Consider the following 18,251-nt stretch of genomic DNA (forward strand, 5'->3'; position numbering starts at 1 on the left):
CAAGGCTGATCGGATCTCTGCGTGTACTGACTTCTGGTAACTTTCTCACTGTGCAAAGCGCTGAATGAAAGGGTGAATGTCACTCATATCCTTGCTTTAAAAACTAAACAACCAGAACGCTTCCTCGTCCCCTGCCATGCATACAGAATTGCCGAGGAAGACACAGTTCTGTGACTGACATTTACCATCAAAATCAGAGAGGAGGGTAGTGCTACTCACTTTACTTCTTGGGGGAGAGGAAATAAAGCAGGAGGGAATTACCTTATTTAAAGCTACAAATGTGTTTTATGGTGGAGACAGAACACATACCTAGTGTATTCTGCCTTTTGTTCCATTCCTTATTTCTCAAAATCCTTGTAGTTGCTGTTTTTTTCCCCTGATTGCTTAAAGTGGCAAGTTGCAGCTTGCTTATTCAAGTATTTAATATATATAGTGGCACAGAGAAAAGGGAGGCTTGAACAGAAGAAGGGCACACCTGAGCTGTGGAGAGGAGGCTGGCGGCTCAGACTGCACATGGGTGGGAATGTCGCCTGTGCTAAATCTAGACCTACCCAACATAATTTTCCTGACTCGTTGTTCAGACCTGTTACTTGTGGAAACCTTGCTTAGCCTTGTGTCCAGCCATTTGTAGTTTGAGCTCAGCATTTTGTTTAAAGTTACAGTGTGTAGACCTTACCAGTGCTGTGGAAAGAAGGATTTTTCTGACAAGCCTTGTAGCCTCCATGTGCACTGTGATAGTTTTGGAAGAGTTCATGCTGTGCTGTGTTACCAGGCTTGGTAAGAAATAATTCCAAAGATGCTTTCTTACAATTCTTGAAAATGGTGGTGATAGAGATAAGTAATATCTCAGCAGTTAATGAGAGTATTGGGGTAAATGGATTTACAAGCAGAGGGAGGAGGTTTGGGTTTGTGCATGGGAAGACGTGCTTGAGGGGAGAAAGCCAGAACTGTGTGGTATGGGAATGATTTCTGTAAACATTAGCCAGGACACAGACTAACAGTGTAAGAGCGAACAAAGACTCTGTTTTTCTAATTTGTCTGTTGTGAATGTAAAGTGAAATGATAGTTTGAAGGTGACGTGAGCATCTGAACATGATAATTAGCAGTGTTTATGTGTGAGATGTGCGGGCTGTGGACAAACTTGGTGAGTATTGTTTGTTTGGCCTTTACTAAAAACAGAAAATACAAATTAGTTTTATCATGAGACTGTAAAGATAATCTGAACTATAGGAGAGGCTGCCATGATATCGAAATAGTCAGTTAATGCCAGTGTGAGCTCTGGGGTTATTGCTGCCACCCTTCCATCCTTGTGGTTTTTTTCTAGACCAAGCCTGTTGTCCCTGTGTGGACAGGAAGGACTGTTTTACTGAAGTTCTAGAAGTTTGAGCTCTTTAGTATGCTTCTAGTTATATGGAAGAACAAGTGAAAAAAGTGCCTGTTTTCTTGCACAAATATTCCTTCCCCTGCCTTTGCTAGTTTCCTGATTTAAGAATAATGTAGGGTTGCTAGAGCCCTATTCTTCTTCGCTGAGAGTTGGTGGGCGAGAAAAGTGATGCCTTGTGCTTTCCCTTTTTGCAATAAATAATAGAGGTCACTCCCTGCTGCCGAGTTTCCCCCAGTGCTTTGGAAAGCTGGACGTGTACCTGCAGCCTTCTCCAAACTTGCAGAGAGGCGTAAGCTGCTCTTTCTTTTTCTTGCCCTGAATTTAAATACGCAGCAATGACTGTAGCGGACTAAAAGAAATTCTTTTCCCCATGTGTTTCTTGTAACAGCTTGACTTGCAAACTAGGCAGGTATAGAAGTAACTCCTCAAATATCTTCATGGTATTTTCCCATTTGAACCACTGCCCTTCTTCCACCCCTCTTCTAAGTCCAGGCCTAATAATGAGGAGTTCACCTATAGAAGAAATGGGTAAAGTTTGTTCCTCTGCAATCTCCAGATAACAGAAACTTCTTTCCCTACTAGTGTCTTTTCTGTGGGAACTGTTCTGGAATTTCACCTGCTGCAGTGTGGCAGCAAGGAAGCTTACTGAATTTGAATTAAAGTGATGTTTTAGTGTGAATGGAAACGGTATATGCTTCCAAACTGGCTTTTATTTTTGCTTCTATTGAGAACTACAGTTGGGTGGGGTTTGGGGTTTTTTTTGGTGGCGGTTTTGTGTGTGCATGTGCGTATGTGTGTGTGTATGTGTTTTTTTATTGGGTTGTGGGGGGTTTTTTGTGGGTGGGTGGGTGTTGGTTGTTTTGGGCAGGTTTTTTTGTGGGGTGGTTTGTTTTTTGGAGGAATGCATATTTGAGATGGCTGTAGACCAAAGATCTTGAATAAACACAAATTGCTCAGAAGTTTAAAGACAGCTGACTTCAAACAGATAGCTATTTGAGGATACCGTAAAACGTATCAGTTCTCAACTTTCCTACAGAGAAGGAAGAAGTGTGAATAGCTTCCCTCTCTTGAAAGCCATCCTTTGTTGGGATGTCTGTCTCCTCTGCTGTCTGCACATACTTTCCCTGCAGCCACCTGATCCAGCTGCTGCAGGTTGGGCAGCATGTCCAGACAAGCTCACTTGACCGGGTACAGTTGCTCCTGTTTCGTTTTTTTTACCTATGTGCTTTGAGTTCCTGTAATTGTGTTCTGTCTAGGGGATGATGCTCAGCTTATGATTAGTGGAGGTCTGTGAGATGCTTAAACTATCTAGCTGTGATTTTTAGAGTTTATAGTCTGGCTTCAGGTAAGTCACATTAAAACAATGTCTAAGTTTCAATTTGTTTTTGCTTTTTGCCAAGAAACAAGTTTTGGGCAGGTTCTCAGACCTTCTGTTTCAGGCCTGCTTGCTCATCTAAAAGTTCTCTCTAGCTTTCTTCACTGGGGGGAAGAGCTGGAGATGTTGGCAGTGTAGTGTGCCTTTTTATTGTAATGCAACCCTGTAATTTTTAGATATGCATTCAATTTACATATACTTTGTGTGTGCACTCACTCTTCATGCTCTTTAGAAATGCTCACAGCGTGGTGTGTCTGAGGACAAAGTGCCTTTATCCAATTATTTGCTCGTTGTTACAGAATCTGGGCTGGAGGACTTGCAGTAGGGCAGCATTCATCTAATCTGTGGGCCTGGAGCAAGAGGAGGGAGGGAGACCTGTGATCTGACTCAGTAAAACAACTGTAACGAAAATACTAATGACTCTAGATTTCTCCAGTTGAGCTGTTCTGGTCTGTTGAATAGCTAACATGCATTTTAAACATCTTCCACATACATATTTAACTGATTGCACCAAATGGCTGTTTGTGTGGTGATGTAAGTGACCTCCTCCCTTGCTCTTCTTGAGAGAGCACCTGCTGAAACTGAGGGCTGTAAATATACAGGGTTCATTATCTGCCAGGAAACTGACTCATTTTTCTGCTTGAAATGCATTAGTATGAAATCATTCCCCTGTCTCCCTGAAGTGGGAAGGCTGGACTAAGTGACTGAACTACCCGCCAGTCATCTGTTGACCTGACTTTATTACTCCAGCGTGAACAAGAGCATTTTAAAGGAATTGCTTGATTTGTGATGAGACCTCTGTTTTCATAGCCTTAGAAACCTATGGAGATAACAGTATGGCTTCTGCCCCCTCAAGAGACACCTCCTCTTCAATTCCCTATGGAGAAACACAAGTTGTATGTAATTATCCCAGAAGCTGACGCAGATCTGCGTGTGTGGGTATGCAGAGATTTCTGCTGTCCACAGGGTCTGTGGTGTTGGGAACTCCCAGAACAAGGAGAATTTGAAGCAGACATACAGATGAAGGTAGGCAGAAGAGCCCTTAGAAGAGTAAAGCTGTCTGCAGGCTGAGGGATTTCAGTGTGTTGGCTATGTTCTGGCCTTGCTTTTAAACTTTGTGATAACTAGACCTAGCTGAATTTCTGGTATAATGGCATGTTGTTAAGGGTCTAGGTGGAGAAATGTGATGTCTGTCTTCAGCTTGGCGCGGGTGCCTGCCCCATCCTGGGCACTGGTGTGAAACTGCACTGTAGACCAAAATAGCATGTGCAGTAGCTTGAACTGATTTTAATTTCTTCTCCCCTCCTGTCCCTCAAGCTTTGCCCCTGCAAAATGGAAGTGCAAGATCTTTCATTGTTCTTTTCATGTTGGAGTATTGCCAAAACTAATCAATGCTGCTTGCTGTAGCTGATGTTGACCCTTTTAATGTCTGTCATGGATGTGTGTCCCCTCTTGATTGTTGAAATAATGAACTAATCGTTCCCCAGATATGCTGTATGATGAGGACCTCTGCATAATGCTCATTCCTCTTTTGTTCTGATGAATGGCCTTTTTCAGCAGGTGAAGTAATAGATTAACAGTGCAGCCTTGAATCTTCTTAAAAGAATCTGTCACTTTCTGTAAAGCCACCCGCTTTCCCCCTGATGAGCTCTAAAGGTGCTGTGTAACTCCTGCGGCATCAGGTGGTAAATGGAAATTGGAGTTCCTAGTCCAAGAGCAGAGGTGCTGTAATAGAGCAATTCATCATGTGGTATTACTTTCTAGTTAAATTGAAGTAAGTTTAAACGGTTAATTAACCATGTTTTTCTTGAAACTCTGCTCCCCATCTTGTAATTAGGAGAACTCAAATCCCAATGCTCATTTCTGCTGTTCAAACTCTTACTGACACTTCCTTGTTTTGTGTAATTGTGCTCTTTTTCTCTGCATTCCTTCCCATCTTGGGTGAAGACCTTATGTGCTCTTTTCTGACTGAGAAATCCTTACAGTTTGTTTTCTACGGAATTCTTGCCCAGAATCAGTGAAGGGGGAAATAGTCACTTTCTGTGATAACTTCTGCCTTATATCAGCCCTGCTCCTCTGAACAACTCTGCACCTCCAGCTGGGAAGGATGTCTTCTCTGTCCCGAGATGTACCTTCAGAGTTAACACAAGTTCTTTCCCACAAACAGGCCGAAGTGTTCTACAAAGGCTATGTTTGGAACTTGTCTCTGATCACATATTGCATCTCTGCTTTCCCTATAAAAAGGAAATTATCTTGCAAAGGTTGCTCATTGTATAGAATAACTTAAAAAAAAAAAGGGTGATGTAAAGGATGCCTAACAGGGTTTGGATAGAAAGACAGCCTCCAACTCTAGGATTGGCACAGTTGTGAACAAGGGGATGGAGGAGCTAACTCAGAACTGTAAAAGTGACTGTTGAGGTTTTAATGAGTAGTGATAATTTCAGGTTATTTATGTCTTTTAGATGGTTACAGCTATCTTAAGAAAAGCTTGATCCTTTTGTTCAACTATATTTTTTTCTCTTAATCATCTGTTTCTGTCCTGTCTTAATCCAGTCTTGATGCCAGGCTAAATATGTCTAACCATAACCATGTGAAAGCTGAAGCAGTCTAGAAATGTTAGCTTAGAGGTATCAGAGAAGATTATGTTAAGAACTTAATTTTAGAAATCATTTTTTTCAGGCAATCTTTAGAACTGCATACTGATTGCTTTTTTATTTTAAGCTTGAATATGAAACTGGTGAAGAGCAACAGTGTTTTTCTGTTTGACAAGGACTACAAAACTTTTATGGAAAATGAAGCTGTGGAGCAAAATGCTTGATGGTTTCTGCTTACGTGATTTCAATTTGCTTTTTGAAAGTAGGCAACACAATACAGATGTCTGAAATTATTTTTTCCAATTCTTCTGAGGAAAAGGAAAGAAAGCCAGTGGATTGGGTTGTTTGAGGTTTTTATTTAAAATAATTTTCTAGTGCTCTATCAAGGCTATAATTGATCTCCAAGAATTAATTTGGTTTGTTAACAGTTAATTGAGTTCAAGGTTTATGGGATGGTATTGGTGTTATTGGAGCGCTGAAGAACATTCAGCTGTTTTCTTGCTTTAGCTTTCTTATCTTTAGGTTATGCATTGCCTGTCTGTAAGAGGAAGAAGATTGAAGGGAATATTGTTTGAAACTGTTGCTATTCTTTACCTTCTTGCAAGAAGCCACAGGAGCACATTCACAGGGATGAGGACTTAGGGGAACTGAGTGCTGGCTGTAAGTTGAAGGGCTGAAAAAGGGATGTAATATGTAGTGTGATAATTTTCACCTCCGAATGGGCACTATGCAATATAAAAATCTTTTCAGGGAAGACATAAAACCAGAGGAGGAAAGTCAGAGGCTGCCAAGAGTCATCAATGTACTTTTCCTTCTAAGGATAACTAGGAATTTTCTGTTTTCAGCTCTCCTCATAGCTGAAGGCTGGCAGTAGGGGTGGGGTAGGTGTGATTGCTGTCCTTAAGAGTGCTTCATTTTACTGGTTTGCCCTGGTTGTTGGTATAGAGCAGCTTTGGAGGATGGCAGCTGACTGAACACCCTTTTGATTCTAAGGAAACAACCTCAGTGCTGTTTCTTAACACCTCCCTTCTGGATGGGGAGGAAAACCCTTCCCTCAGTGTGGCTTGGAGTAGTGTTACTCAGTAACGCTCATGCTGTGACAGCAAATCTAAGATGTGGTGTGGGGATTGCATATCCTTAAACTATTACTGAAGTTAAAGCTGCAGTTAAGTATCTTCTCAAAGCCTGCTGAGATGAATCACTCTTTCCCAAAAGGTTTTGGTGGTGATCCTCAGCCCCCTACGGAGAATGGGGGTATAGCCCAATGGCTGATGTGCTACGAGGAGATTGCTTCAGAAACTTTTTTTCCCCTCGAACTTCAATTTCTGGCATTCAGCTTCATTCCTGAAAAATCTTCCTCTTATGCTTGTAATGTCTTGTATCTGTGCACTCTTTCTCTCTCCCTTGTCTAGAGGTGTCCTGTGACTTGGAGTCCGCTTCCGTTACCCCCTTGCTAGTGATGGCTGCTGACCTGAGTTAACAGAGCAAGTGCAGAGCAGCAGTTCCAGAGCTATTGATGTCTGACAGAAAGGGAGCCTGGTCTCAATCAGAGAGTTGAGATTTCAATGCTGCTGAACAGAGGCAATTTATATCTTGTAGTAGTTTTAATAAAAAAAAATAAACCCAATAAGAACTACAATCCCCCTCCTAATTTAGCAAGCTGGGACAGAAGCATCGCTCAGGGTGAGCAGAGTTAATCTTCATCATTTACAGGATTGACTGACAACCTGGAGGATGATAATGTGTGATTTTTTTTTTTCCTGGTGAGCGGGGGAAGAGAGTAGAAATTGCAGTTTCTCTGCTAATTGTACTTTAGATGTCATTTGTGACAATTTCATATTGTCTAGACAGAGATAGTGGAGCAATTGCTTCCATAGAGCCTAGTGTTAGCCTGTTATATATCTGGATAGCAAAAATGGGGGATGTGGGAGAGGAGGAGGTTGCTGTAAGCTGCAGAATGGATTCAGGAGTCAAGCATGATCTGCTGAAATATTTCAAAAGGAGATACAAGCAATATGCATTTCTGTTCTTTCTTTTCATGCTTCTCTGCTGGAAACTTAAATGTTTAGTGTCTAGCTGTTTACTGCAACAGATATACTTCTCTTCATCCATGGATTATGTTTGTCTTCCTTAGCGGAATTGCTCCCAACCTTAGGTTTACTGTGGACTACCTTTCACCTTGGGTTTACTGAAAACAGCCTGTGTCTCTTTTGGGATTTTGGATGCCAGAAGCTATGAGGGTGACACCTAGGACTTGGCAGAGTGCAGCATGACTTACTTTAAGAATATTTATCTGCACCTTCCTGAGGGACAGTTGGTTACATTACCAGTGACACAGATGACACACTTTGAGGATTATAGCAGTGTGTCTATTATTGAACCCATTTGTCAGTACTAAATGCATTTGGATTTGTAACTTTGGGTCTCAAGGGCTAAGTCTAGAATGCGTTAGTTAAAAGTGGATTTTAATTGTGCTTAGTACTCTGCCTCAGTACAGATATTGTTATTCTCTGGAGCATTAAGCACAGAGATGGTCTGTCTGGATCTCAGGAGATTGCTTGTTGCCTTGTTTCGAATTTTTTTCAAATTCAGTGTATGTGTATTTTTATCCCTCTGTTCATTGCTCTGTGATCTGAGAGGGCACAGTTGTAGGATAATTAACATCTACTAATCAGACTTAAAATCAATTCTAGCTTTTAGCTGTTACTGTTAACTGAATTAATTATCTTTGTCCACATGATCTGAATGTGGCTCTCCTATGTGGCCTGTGTGCCTCAGTGTGAGGTAGTGCAGGGGCTGGATTTGGTCTTGGAAGGCTCTTGCTGGAAAGGCTGTCTTAACTGAGACCATTCAGCTTGGACAGTGCAAGCTCAGAGGGGGTTCTGGGGAATGTGTTTAACAGTTTGTAATCCTGTTCCTTACTACCCAGTAACTACTGGTCTTCCAAGGGACCCCTTCTGGTGAAGGAGATGCTCCTGCTGCAGTAGCTTTTGTTGCTGCATGGGATGGAGTTGCAGCCTGTTCAGGTAGTGGCAGGGCTACTGAAGCCCAGAGGAAGTCTCTTTACCTGGACACTTGGCCATCCTGTGGCTCAGGCAGCTGTTGGTTACTAAAGTAACCCATACACATTCTCATCTGAGGTGCCAAGTACCTGCTATAGCAAGATTCTTCAAATATTTATTTCAAGGATCTGTTGCAGTGTAGTGGTGAGAATTATAGATTCCCAAAAGTGCTGTTCCGAAGCCAAGCAGAGGGCCTCCTGGCAGACCCACAGCAAGTTACAGTGATGTGTGTCCTGCTCCTGCACCCTTGTGGTGTCCTCTGCTTAGTATAGATTTTGATTTCTTTCGGTATAACTGCTGGATGCTTTCTGAAGGTGATCCCTCAAAGTCAATGATCATCCTAGGCAGTTGCCAGTTTTTCCAAAGGTGAGAAGACAAATATGGGTGGAGAATACCAGGAGACTTCTTTCTAACTGCGTTTGCCAGGCCATGCAGTGTGTACTGGTCATCTTCCCTTGTGGCTTTGATTTTACTGTGCCACTTCATGGACAGGTGCTGAAAATCCGGGAAGGAAGGTGGGATGTGTAGCGTGTGGGCACCAAGACTTTTGATAGGGGTGAGTTTGATGATTATTTGTGTGTACACGTTATCAAAACACCTTAGGCATTGCTCACATTAGGAGGAAGCTGTTTCTAGGTTTGTTACCCTACCAGAATATGCATGCTCTGGAAGCTCTTTCTCCTTGACTAAGTCCAGTAATCAGGCAGGATGTTCCAGTAGGGTGGCAGCTTTGGCATATCCAGGTTGCTTGCAAAAGGCTGGTTTTGGAGCAGCTTAGAAAAGCAGATTTCTTAAAAGCGTGTTGGTATTGCAGTGGCATAACCTAGTCTCTGAACTCTGAGCCAGTGATTTAGAAGGGACCAGCTGCCTGAGTAGGTAGAATATCCCTTCTGCTAATTTTAATCTGTCTGCCTTTTCCCTAGAAGGAATTAAAGCGGTTTTTATGTGATGCAAGTAATAGGTATACTTGTCTACCTCTCAGGTATAGGACTTCAGGTATACCTCGGAAAGCTGTAGCACTGTTTGTTCTGGATTGGCTGCTTTTTGCACAAATTGATATGTAGTTGGAGCAGAATGGAAGGGTTTGGTAAGACGGGATTGAAATATAATGACATTTTGGATAGCCAAGGGATTCATAATATCTAGCAGTACTGAATGTTAGAGCTTTTGACTCACTAACCTAGGAACCAGGGGAATTAATTAATCTCAAAGTTTAAGAGACTTAATAACTGTTCTTGGATAAGACAAGTAGTTGCTGAACAACCATTGTGCTAGAAAGGACAGGATTTCTTGCCTTATGCATAGTGTCAGTGCTTTGCAGCAAGTACTGAGTTTCTCAAGCTGACACAGACCTTTCCAGCGGGGAAACGGAAGCAATCTCTCGCTGTTTTCTGAATTCTCATATATTCTGAGATCTATAATGTAAAATTGAAATAATTTTCTTTTTCATTGCTGGGAGACAGTAAATTTTTTTCTTGAGATCCTGATGGGTGGGCTGCTGCTTGGAAAAAAATATGTCTCATTTACAATTCCACTGTCTTTATGTGGCTAGAAATGGGAAGTTGGGTGTGGATTTTATCCTTCCTCCTGCTTCCTGTGTTGATACTTGCTGTCCTGCACTGCAAAGGCTAATGGATTATTATGAGTGTGGGGCTAAGACTGAAAGATTCAAATCTTTCTCAAGAGTATGTGTGAGTGAGCAGAACAGATATGGTGTTGGACCTCTTTGACTTTCAAACCACAACCTCCTTCATTAAGTTACAGACTGGAAAACAAAATTTAGTGGGAGTTCTGAGGTAGAAAGACCTGAAAGGGAACTCAGCAATCTTATAAACTGTGAAAGTTGTTTTTTCCGCTTCTTATACCTGCCCCAAATCATCTCTCTTGTGTTAATCTAATGGCTGCAACAGGCCATGAGTCTTGAAACAATGCTGATTTATGACAGAAGCTAGACAGAGGTGCATCTAGAAGCCAGGGTGGGGGACACGTTCCTGATATATACTTTTGATTCTGCTGCCTTCATGACTCAGTCTCACTTCTCATATTTTCAGGCTATCTGGCTGCATTTGCATACAGTTACTTCTTGAGTGAATATTTGGTATCTCTCCCTGTGGCTGATTACAATATAGAGGAAAAGAACATTTTTAAATTTTGTAGTTGAAAACCTCTCTTTCAGAGCCTTGAGACTAAGATTCAAGATCTTACTACGAATAGACACCAGTGGTGCCCTTACAGTCCACATGCTCCCGTGTGTTCTTTGTCCCGTGCCCCCTGGCCCATTCCATGTGTAGCCACCTTCGAGTAGGTAAGAATCTGACAGATAGCCAAGGCAGTGGTAGTGTTTGTAGACCTGACATATAGGGATGGGTTGTCTTCAGAGAAGTGACATCTGCATCTGTCTCTTGGAACTTGGACATGGATATGGGACCACTCTTCTTCCTTGCCTGAGGTGTTCTTTCTCCTGTGCAGTGAGAATATAAAACTTTGAATACCTGTGTGGATGTTGCAGAATTCTCTGCACTAGTGATAGGAATAGTCTTAAGAGGTTTCAGAAAGTAGGTCACATATAGGAGGGATGTTCCTGAATGGTCTTTGATGTTGTAATTTGTTTTTCCTTTCCAGGAGGTTGCTGGAGTCTTCCCTCATTTCATTATCTCGCTATGATGGAGCAGGGTCCCGGGAACATCCGATCTACCCAGATCCAGCCAGGTAAGATCTAAATGCAGTCTAAAGGCATTAAAGTTTTATATGCAAAAGCATAACTTCAGTATAACTCACTGAAACCTCTGGCAGTGGTTCTAATATTGGGCTTATCTCCTTCCTAATGACTTGCCATGGGGAAAGAGAGCAAAACAAGTGAGCAGATGCTGTTAAGTCTGGGGGGAAATGAGGAAAACAGGAAGGAATTACGGTTGAAGTAAACACATAAGAATTCATGAAATCATTTGGGATAGAGAACACTAGGTGGCAAACAGGTCCAACAGTAAATGAGCTATATTAATATTTTAAAAGTCTCTTTTGAAGAAAAATGAATTAAAAAACAAATAGTCTATTCAGGAGGAAGAACGAATGCAGTAAAGGGAGTTAGGAGTTGGTGTGAGCAGACAACGTGCTTGGAAGCATGAATTGTCTCCATAAATGTATCTGTACAAGAGAGCATAGCCAGAAGGTTATGTATACTTAACTAAGAAGAAAATGCTGACAATTATTTTTGAAGAGTCATGAATCATTGACATTAGACATAGAAACACCTGTAGGGCTGCTTAATCTTCAAAAGAGGTGGGAGTGTTTCAGAGGACTAGAAAAAGCAAATGTGGCAGTTATCAAAAATGGAAAGAAATGATCTTTGCAGTTTCTATTTAGTGTATTAAGAAAGCAACAGATGGGATAATGTGACCCAAAGACTCTGTCAGAAGAAATGATAGAATCGTGAACAGCAAGCAGCTTTGAAAACTTTCAAAGAATAAATCATGACAAATAAGCTTTCTTTAGATGGGTTTAGGAAAGCTATGAATGAGGAAATTTAGTAAGTGTAAAATATATCTGATTTAGCCTTTTGGGGAACCTCTTGCATAGCTGCATGAATTGGAGGCTACTAGGATTTATCGTACAGAAGAGTACAGGGATACCACTGAAAATTAAGTCTTGAGTTGCTGAAGGAGTTTTGTTGTTTTGTCAGGTTTGGAGGGGGGGGGGTATTTATCTTGTTTTCATCATCATTAACCAGAAAATCTGCATTTTTATACAGATGATACTCTTAAGTACAAGTTCTGCCATAAAAGGCTGTGTTGCAAACTGGCCAGATGGTGTAATTGTGTTTGTAAATAACTCCTTCCTAACTGTCTCTGTGGATCAAGCCTTGTAGAGATGAAATCTTATATTTGGGTTTTTTCCATTTATCATGAAGAAAGCTGCCTTATAAAGATAAATCAGAGGCTTAGGAATGATGTAAACGCAAGTGGAGTGAAGTGAAAGTAAGGTGGAGTGTGCTGCCTAAATATAAGATCCTTGGAAAATCAGCCTAGGTGACTGCTGAAGGTATTGGCAACTGCATGTCAGAAATGCTGATAAATGTAAAAGCTTCTAAATGGCAGTTGGTTAAATGGCAGGTAAAGGGATTGATTTGCCTGCAAAGATGAAGATTACATTTTGCAAATGTTTATTTAAAGCTATTACTGCATTCAGGTTAATTTTTGAGTCCCAAAAGCTGCTGTATTGCTAGAAGTGCACCATTCCTTGTTTCTGGAATGCATTGTCGAAAGCAGGCAGATTGATAGAGCAGAGATTTTAAGATCTGATTCTAGTTCTCTGGGATCTGCCTTCTAAAAAAAGAAAAGGAGGGTCTGCCTAGGTATCTATTTTTTTTTCCCCTTTCTGTCAGATGTCTGCTATGATGAAGTTCAATAAAATGTATGAAAAGGGATCAGTGCCCTGAGACATTTCCTAGCATAAGGGGCATAGTCAAAAATATTTTTCTACTTGAAGCCGTTTTAGAACTGATACAGTGCTCTTCATGTGACAGTTCAAGTGGTTTTAGGCTGTGGTAGAATCTATAGTAGCTTGAGTTTACAAGGAGCCTTGGAAGAAAGGTCCAGTCTCAAAACTCTTCTGAGAGGGTTAATTTGTTCCAGTAAATATCGCTGTCCTTTTCAGAGGATGAGATTCATAGAGGCGTGATCAGTACCAGCTGGAAGTTTGAGTGGGATAGGATTAGAGCCTTTCTCTATAAACCTTACTGGTGTGCTGGGCTAGTAGGATATTTTTAACTGTCCCTTTAACTAGTTAGAAATTTGAAAAGTGATTAAAAGGAGAGTTACTGCATTTTGAAGGGTTTTTTGTAGCATCATAAGTTCCAAATGTAAAGTTCTGTCTTTGAGAAGTTAAATAACAAGGTGGAAGAGTGAAACATAGGTGAAAGAAACACATCTATACCTATTAATAAGCATCTATATATGTTTGTGTGTGTTTATGTGTTTTAAATTTATATTAAATATATATGCCTCCTTAAGACCAAGGTGTCTCCAATGGAGTCTTTTTTTAGAGTACATAAACTACATGATCTGAAAAATTTATTTTTGAGTGTGTGTATGTGTTAGCTTTGTTTCTTCGTTTGCTGTCTGTAATGGTGCTATATTTGAATAACCTAGGTCAACAGTGAGGCGGGGAGAACATTTTTTGAAGTTCCCTCAGATTTAGAATGAATTATTTTGATATAGACTGCAGCAGTATTTTTAGTGGCCTTGCTGAACTTCACTAAGGTCAGCTTGGCTCTTCTGTCATTCTCCACAGTTTCCATATGTACTGGGCTCAGAAAATAACTACAGAAGAATCAAACTAAGCTGTCATCAAATAGCACCTATAGTAACGTTTTTTTTAATTAGAAATACTCAATAAGAATTATATATGCTCCTAGACTGCATATATCAAGCATCACAGGGTTTTTGTTGGATATATCTCTAGAAAAAAATCTAAGCAGCTAGAAAGTATTTTATCCCTTACACCTTTCTCTCTGTGTATCAGATTTAAGCTTCTTGTGTTGTTTTTGGAGATCTTTTTCACAGTCTATTCACTGTACACACCATGTGCTGTCAGGAAGCTGAATCTGGCATCTTGTCATTGGTTATGGCCACTCTTTATTGCCTACTCTTTCTTCTAACAAGCGTCACCGTATTTTTTCTTCTGGTGTCCTGCATAATTTTAGAAAACTGCTAAACTCATTCTTCATATTCTTCTGTAAAATTCTCCCTTGGTGTGATACTAGGAAAAAGAAAAGTTTCAGTGGTTACACTGCTGGGCTGCTGAGGCCACTGTTCATGTTTTCCAGTGTTTGTCTTGTTTCCATGTTTCTCCTTTTTTTTCTCTGTATTTATTATGCTGTAGATTTAATTTTAGGCGTGCACAAAGCCTTTGGCTTACGGAAAAGCCCAGAGGAGAGAACAGCTCCTCATTTATGAATGTGCATCTGTAATGCCTTGCTTTTTCCTATTTGGCCTATTAAGTCTTTTGGCGACAAGAGAGAAGTGTGGGGAGTAAAGAGAAGTGATGCTTTTGTCCAGCAAAGCTGCCTTCATTATGTAAGCATGAACAGGTTTAACTCATTTAACAGTGCATAAAAGATTCAGGAGTAATCAAGCTGATTGTGTTGTTCCTCTTACCCTTTGGATGCTTATTGGCTTAAGTTTTTACACCCCTGAACCTGTAGTCTGTCTTCTAAACTTGTCATCCTCCCAAATTAGAATTCAAGTCAAACCAAGTAAGGCTAATGAAGGGATAAATCAAGCATCTGAGGTGTCTGGATTTTAGCACTGAGTAAGTGTGTCACAGAAAACACGTGCAAGGAGCTGTGGCTATACGCAGGGTAGGAAAAGAGAGGATGCGTTTGCCTGTCTCAAGAGAGTAATACTGGTGTGTGATAGCTGATGCAAACAAATGCTAGGTTATGCATGAGAGAGAATTTAGAGTTAATTACAGAGGAAAGATTTCCTTTCAGGTGGGATGCAAGGCTTTTAAAGCTCCACTTAACATATACCTAGTGGATCTGCTGAAATTGCCACTATATAAAATCCCTACCATTTAGATTACAAAGTAGTTAAAGATATGAAACCTTTTTTTCTTCTGCTTGATATTCCATGGTACTCCCTATGTACCATCAGAACAACAGCACCTTCCTTCAGCGTTTATTTGAACAGTGCTGCTGTTTGGCATTGCCGGCAGAGTTCACATCGGGACTGGGCTTGGTTCTTATAAGCGATGCTTGCTGAGCTTACTTGAACGAACTGGTAATAAATGAATCAGGGAGCTCCAGAGAGTCCTGAGAAGCAAATTTCTCTGTTCTGTGGATGAGCTTTTTATCTGTAGGTACGGTGTGGTGCTTCTGTTTGCAAAGGGGATCACGTGGGAGTATAGCATATAAAGGGAAAATTACTTTTCCTTGCTTTCTTTGTTTACTCTATCTTATGGGTAAAACACAAGCAGACAATCTTGTGATAGGCTGTTACTGGCCTGGCACTTGGAGTTCAAAAGGAAAATTAGGACTGGCTGTCATTCTATACTTATGTAAGGAGTATTTGTGTGTCTTTTTCTTGCTCAGGTTGTCTCCTGCTGCGTATTACGCTCAGAGGATGATCCAGTATCTTTCCCGGAGGGACAGTATTCGACAGCGCTCTATGCGATATCAGCAAAACCGTCTCCGCTCTTCCTCCTCTTCTGCTTCCACTTCAGAGAACTCAAGCCCATCTGTGGAGGGAAACGATCTGGAATTTGAAGATTTTGAGTGAGTGTGTGTGCTGCCTAGCCCTCTTGCTTGCATCTGTTGTCAGCACAGGACTACTTTCTGCTTCCCTACTGTTTATCAATCAAAGACACCTTAGGCTTCTTGCAGGTTAAGTAATTCAATCAATAAATAGAGTATTGATTGCTGAAAATTGATTTTGATTGCTTGTCATTTCTGTTATGAAAATGAAGGATGTTGTAGGCTACCTTCAACACGTTAGGATATCTCAACCACAGTTAGAAGACTGGTTAAATAAAGAAAATGAGGGTCTTTTTTTCCAATGGAACAGATGGGGAGCCAAGAGTTTGCTAGAGTTGTCAAATCTTGGGACAGAACAAGAGTCACTAAGAGGCTTTGCAAGACTTACTTTTTTGGTCTAAGGCTATGGGAGACAGACAAACATGTCCTGTTGCTTTTTCTTGCTCTATCTCTGTAGCTTTGTCAAATAAGCTGACATGCCTGGGATTGGTTTTTTTGTTGTTTGGTTTGGGATTTTTTAAAAATTTGGTGACACTGAATCTGTGTAAAGGCTTAGTTTCCTGTAAGGAGGGAGAAAGGCCTCTTGTGTCAGAGTGAGGAACAGATCTGCATCCAAACCTTAGAAGAATATTCCTGTTAGCCATTGTATTTCCTTCTGCGTGGTTCTGCTGACAAACTTTTAAAGTCTGTTCTCTAACATCTGCTTTTGGACTTCCAGTGGTAATCCCAGCAAAAAAATTGCTGCAAACCCTTTCTAAAAAATGGAAGAGTATAGTAATGTATTCTTTAGATAGCATGTAGACCAAAAGCTCAGGACTTTAGATTAAAATCCATTTTAGCAGCAAAGAGAACATAACCTTTCTAGCCTGTCTTCAGTAATTTCCTTTTAAAGATAGGATTTCCACTGAGTAGCCTCAAGTATTTCACTGAATTTGTGTATACTGCAATTAAAACATAGGGTAATTATGAGCATGGTTGTAGAAGCAGTCTATGGTTATAGTGTAGTAGGGAGGTGTGTTTGATGGGAGCTGTGAACTCCTCAAAAAATCTGGGTTGTTATGTTGCAGCTGCCAGCAAAGGATGCTGTCAACTTCCCTCCTATTTTAATTTGCACATTCACTTGCTGCAGAGGCACATACTTGAGACGACATGTTGTTAAAGCTCCGTGTCCTTTGTGAGAGGGTGAAGTCCCTTTATGAAGGACACTAGTCACACTAGCTATTCCCAAAAGCAAGGTACTAATCCCTTTCTAACTTTTAAGTGGTGGTAGACTATTTTTTTCTTAGAAAGTTTTCTGTGAAGCTGTCATTTCATGCTGCAGCAGTTGAATATTCTGAAGTTCAGGGTGAGAGAATGTCTTTCCCTCTCATTGTGGCTTTGTTTGTTAAAATTTAAATGAGGGCAGATAAGCTATTATGCAGTGACTCTTCTGCATTTTCTCAAGCATCTTTGTGGTCTGGAAGAGCAGAAAGATGGTGGCTGCTGGGCCTGTTTTTGTGAAGTGGGTGTGTTGCAGGCATAGACTTTACTGTTTCCATTATTCCATTTTATTTGTCTGGGTCAGCTTGTTCTTCTGGAGAACTGAAGGATGGTATGTTCTTCATTCACAGAGCCAGGCAAATGCCTGTAGAAAAGTGTGTTCCCCTGCAGATAATGTTCACACAGTAAGAGCACCCAGTCAGGGAAGCAATTCAATCAGCCATACTCAGGTTGTCTTTCATTTCATACTGAGCAAAAAGAAGTGTTTATTCCTTAATGCGCAGTGCCTGAATTTGTTGGTTGAATATTTCATATCGAATTCTGTTGTGTGCCTTCAAGACCTGCTGTTTTTTTACTTCTCTGCTTCATTATTTCTCTTGGCTGATTAGAGGGCTGCTGTGCAGGGGTTCTTAGAGCTGGAACTTGTCGTGACTCAGTTGATTTCTTCTGCTGAGACTTCACAATTAAATGTCTTGCGGAGTTCTTGCTTCTCCTTTTGGCTCCTGTATCCCTCCTTCCTTGCTTGTTCACCTGTGCAGTCATGTATTGCTTCATGGATGATTTTTCTTGTTGTGGTTTAGATGCTCTGACTTGCCTGTGTCTCCAGATTCGATATAGGGAAGGTTGTTGCTGCTGCGTCTAGGTGTCTGCAGCTCATGCTTTTCTCCTGAAATACAGGGAACTTTATTTTTCCATAAAAGCCAGAAAATCGCCTTGGTACTTTATCTTTCTAATCTGGCTAATATAATTGGTAAATAATCTCTTTTCCTTTCCCAGAGATTAGGAGAAAGATGTAATGGATATGAAGCACCAGTTGGTTTTACTATGCATAGAATGCTGGGCAAGGAGTGAACCCTGTGCTTGTGCAGGATGCTTGGGAGACAAGCCTTCCTGTGCTTTCATATTTTGTGGGATTTAGAGGGTTTTTTCCTCCTCAAACATTCATTTTGTCTTTTTTCAGTTTTGTTTACCTATTGGCCTATGCACTGTTAATGTGCATATGGTGTCTAAATTTACAGTTAAAGCCTCTCCTGAGTCTCAGTCGTTCATAAATACATTTAGTTTGCGATAACAATAGGAGCAGTGCTGGAATAAGAATCTGAAG

At 40.8% G+C, this 18,251-nt stretch overlaps 1 protein-coding gene across 3 annotated transcripts in view; it reads left to right on the forward strand.

The window, feature by feature from the left end:
* The window catches only part of AMBRA1 (autophagy and beclin 1 regulator 1), a 126,173-nt gene that overhangs the window by 21,794 nt on the left and 86,128 nt on the right, over positions 1-18,251 (forward strand). For all 3 annotated transcript variants that reach the window (XM_066188001.1, XM_066188003.1, XM_066188002.1), the window contains 2 exons: positions 11,038-11,124; positions 15,506-15,688. In XM_066188001.1, the coding sequence (XP_066044098.1) occupies positions 11,038-11,124; positions 15,506-15,688 (270 nt within the window). The remainder of the gene's footprint in view (positions 1-11,037; positions 11,125-15,505; positions 15,689-18,251) is intronic.

Source organism: Chamaea fasciata, unplaced genomic scaffold (assembly GCF_029207755.1).
Source record: "Chamaea fasciata isolate MVZ Bird 193981 ecotype frontalis unplaced genomic scaffold, bChaFas1.0.hap1 SCAF_7, whole genome shotgun sequence".
In the NCBI taxonomy this organism is placed as follows: Eukaryota; Metazoa; Chordata; class Aves; order Passeriformes; family Sylviidae; genus Chamaea; species Chamaea fasciata.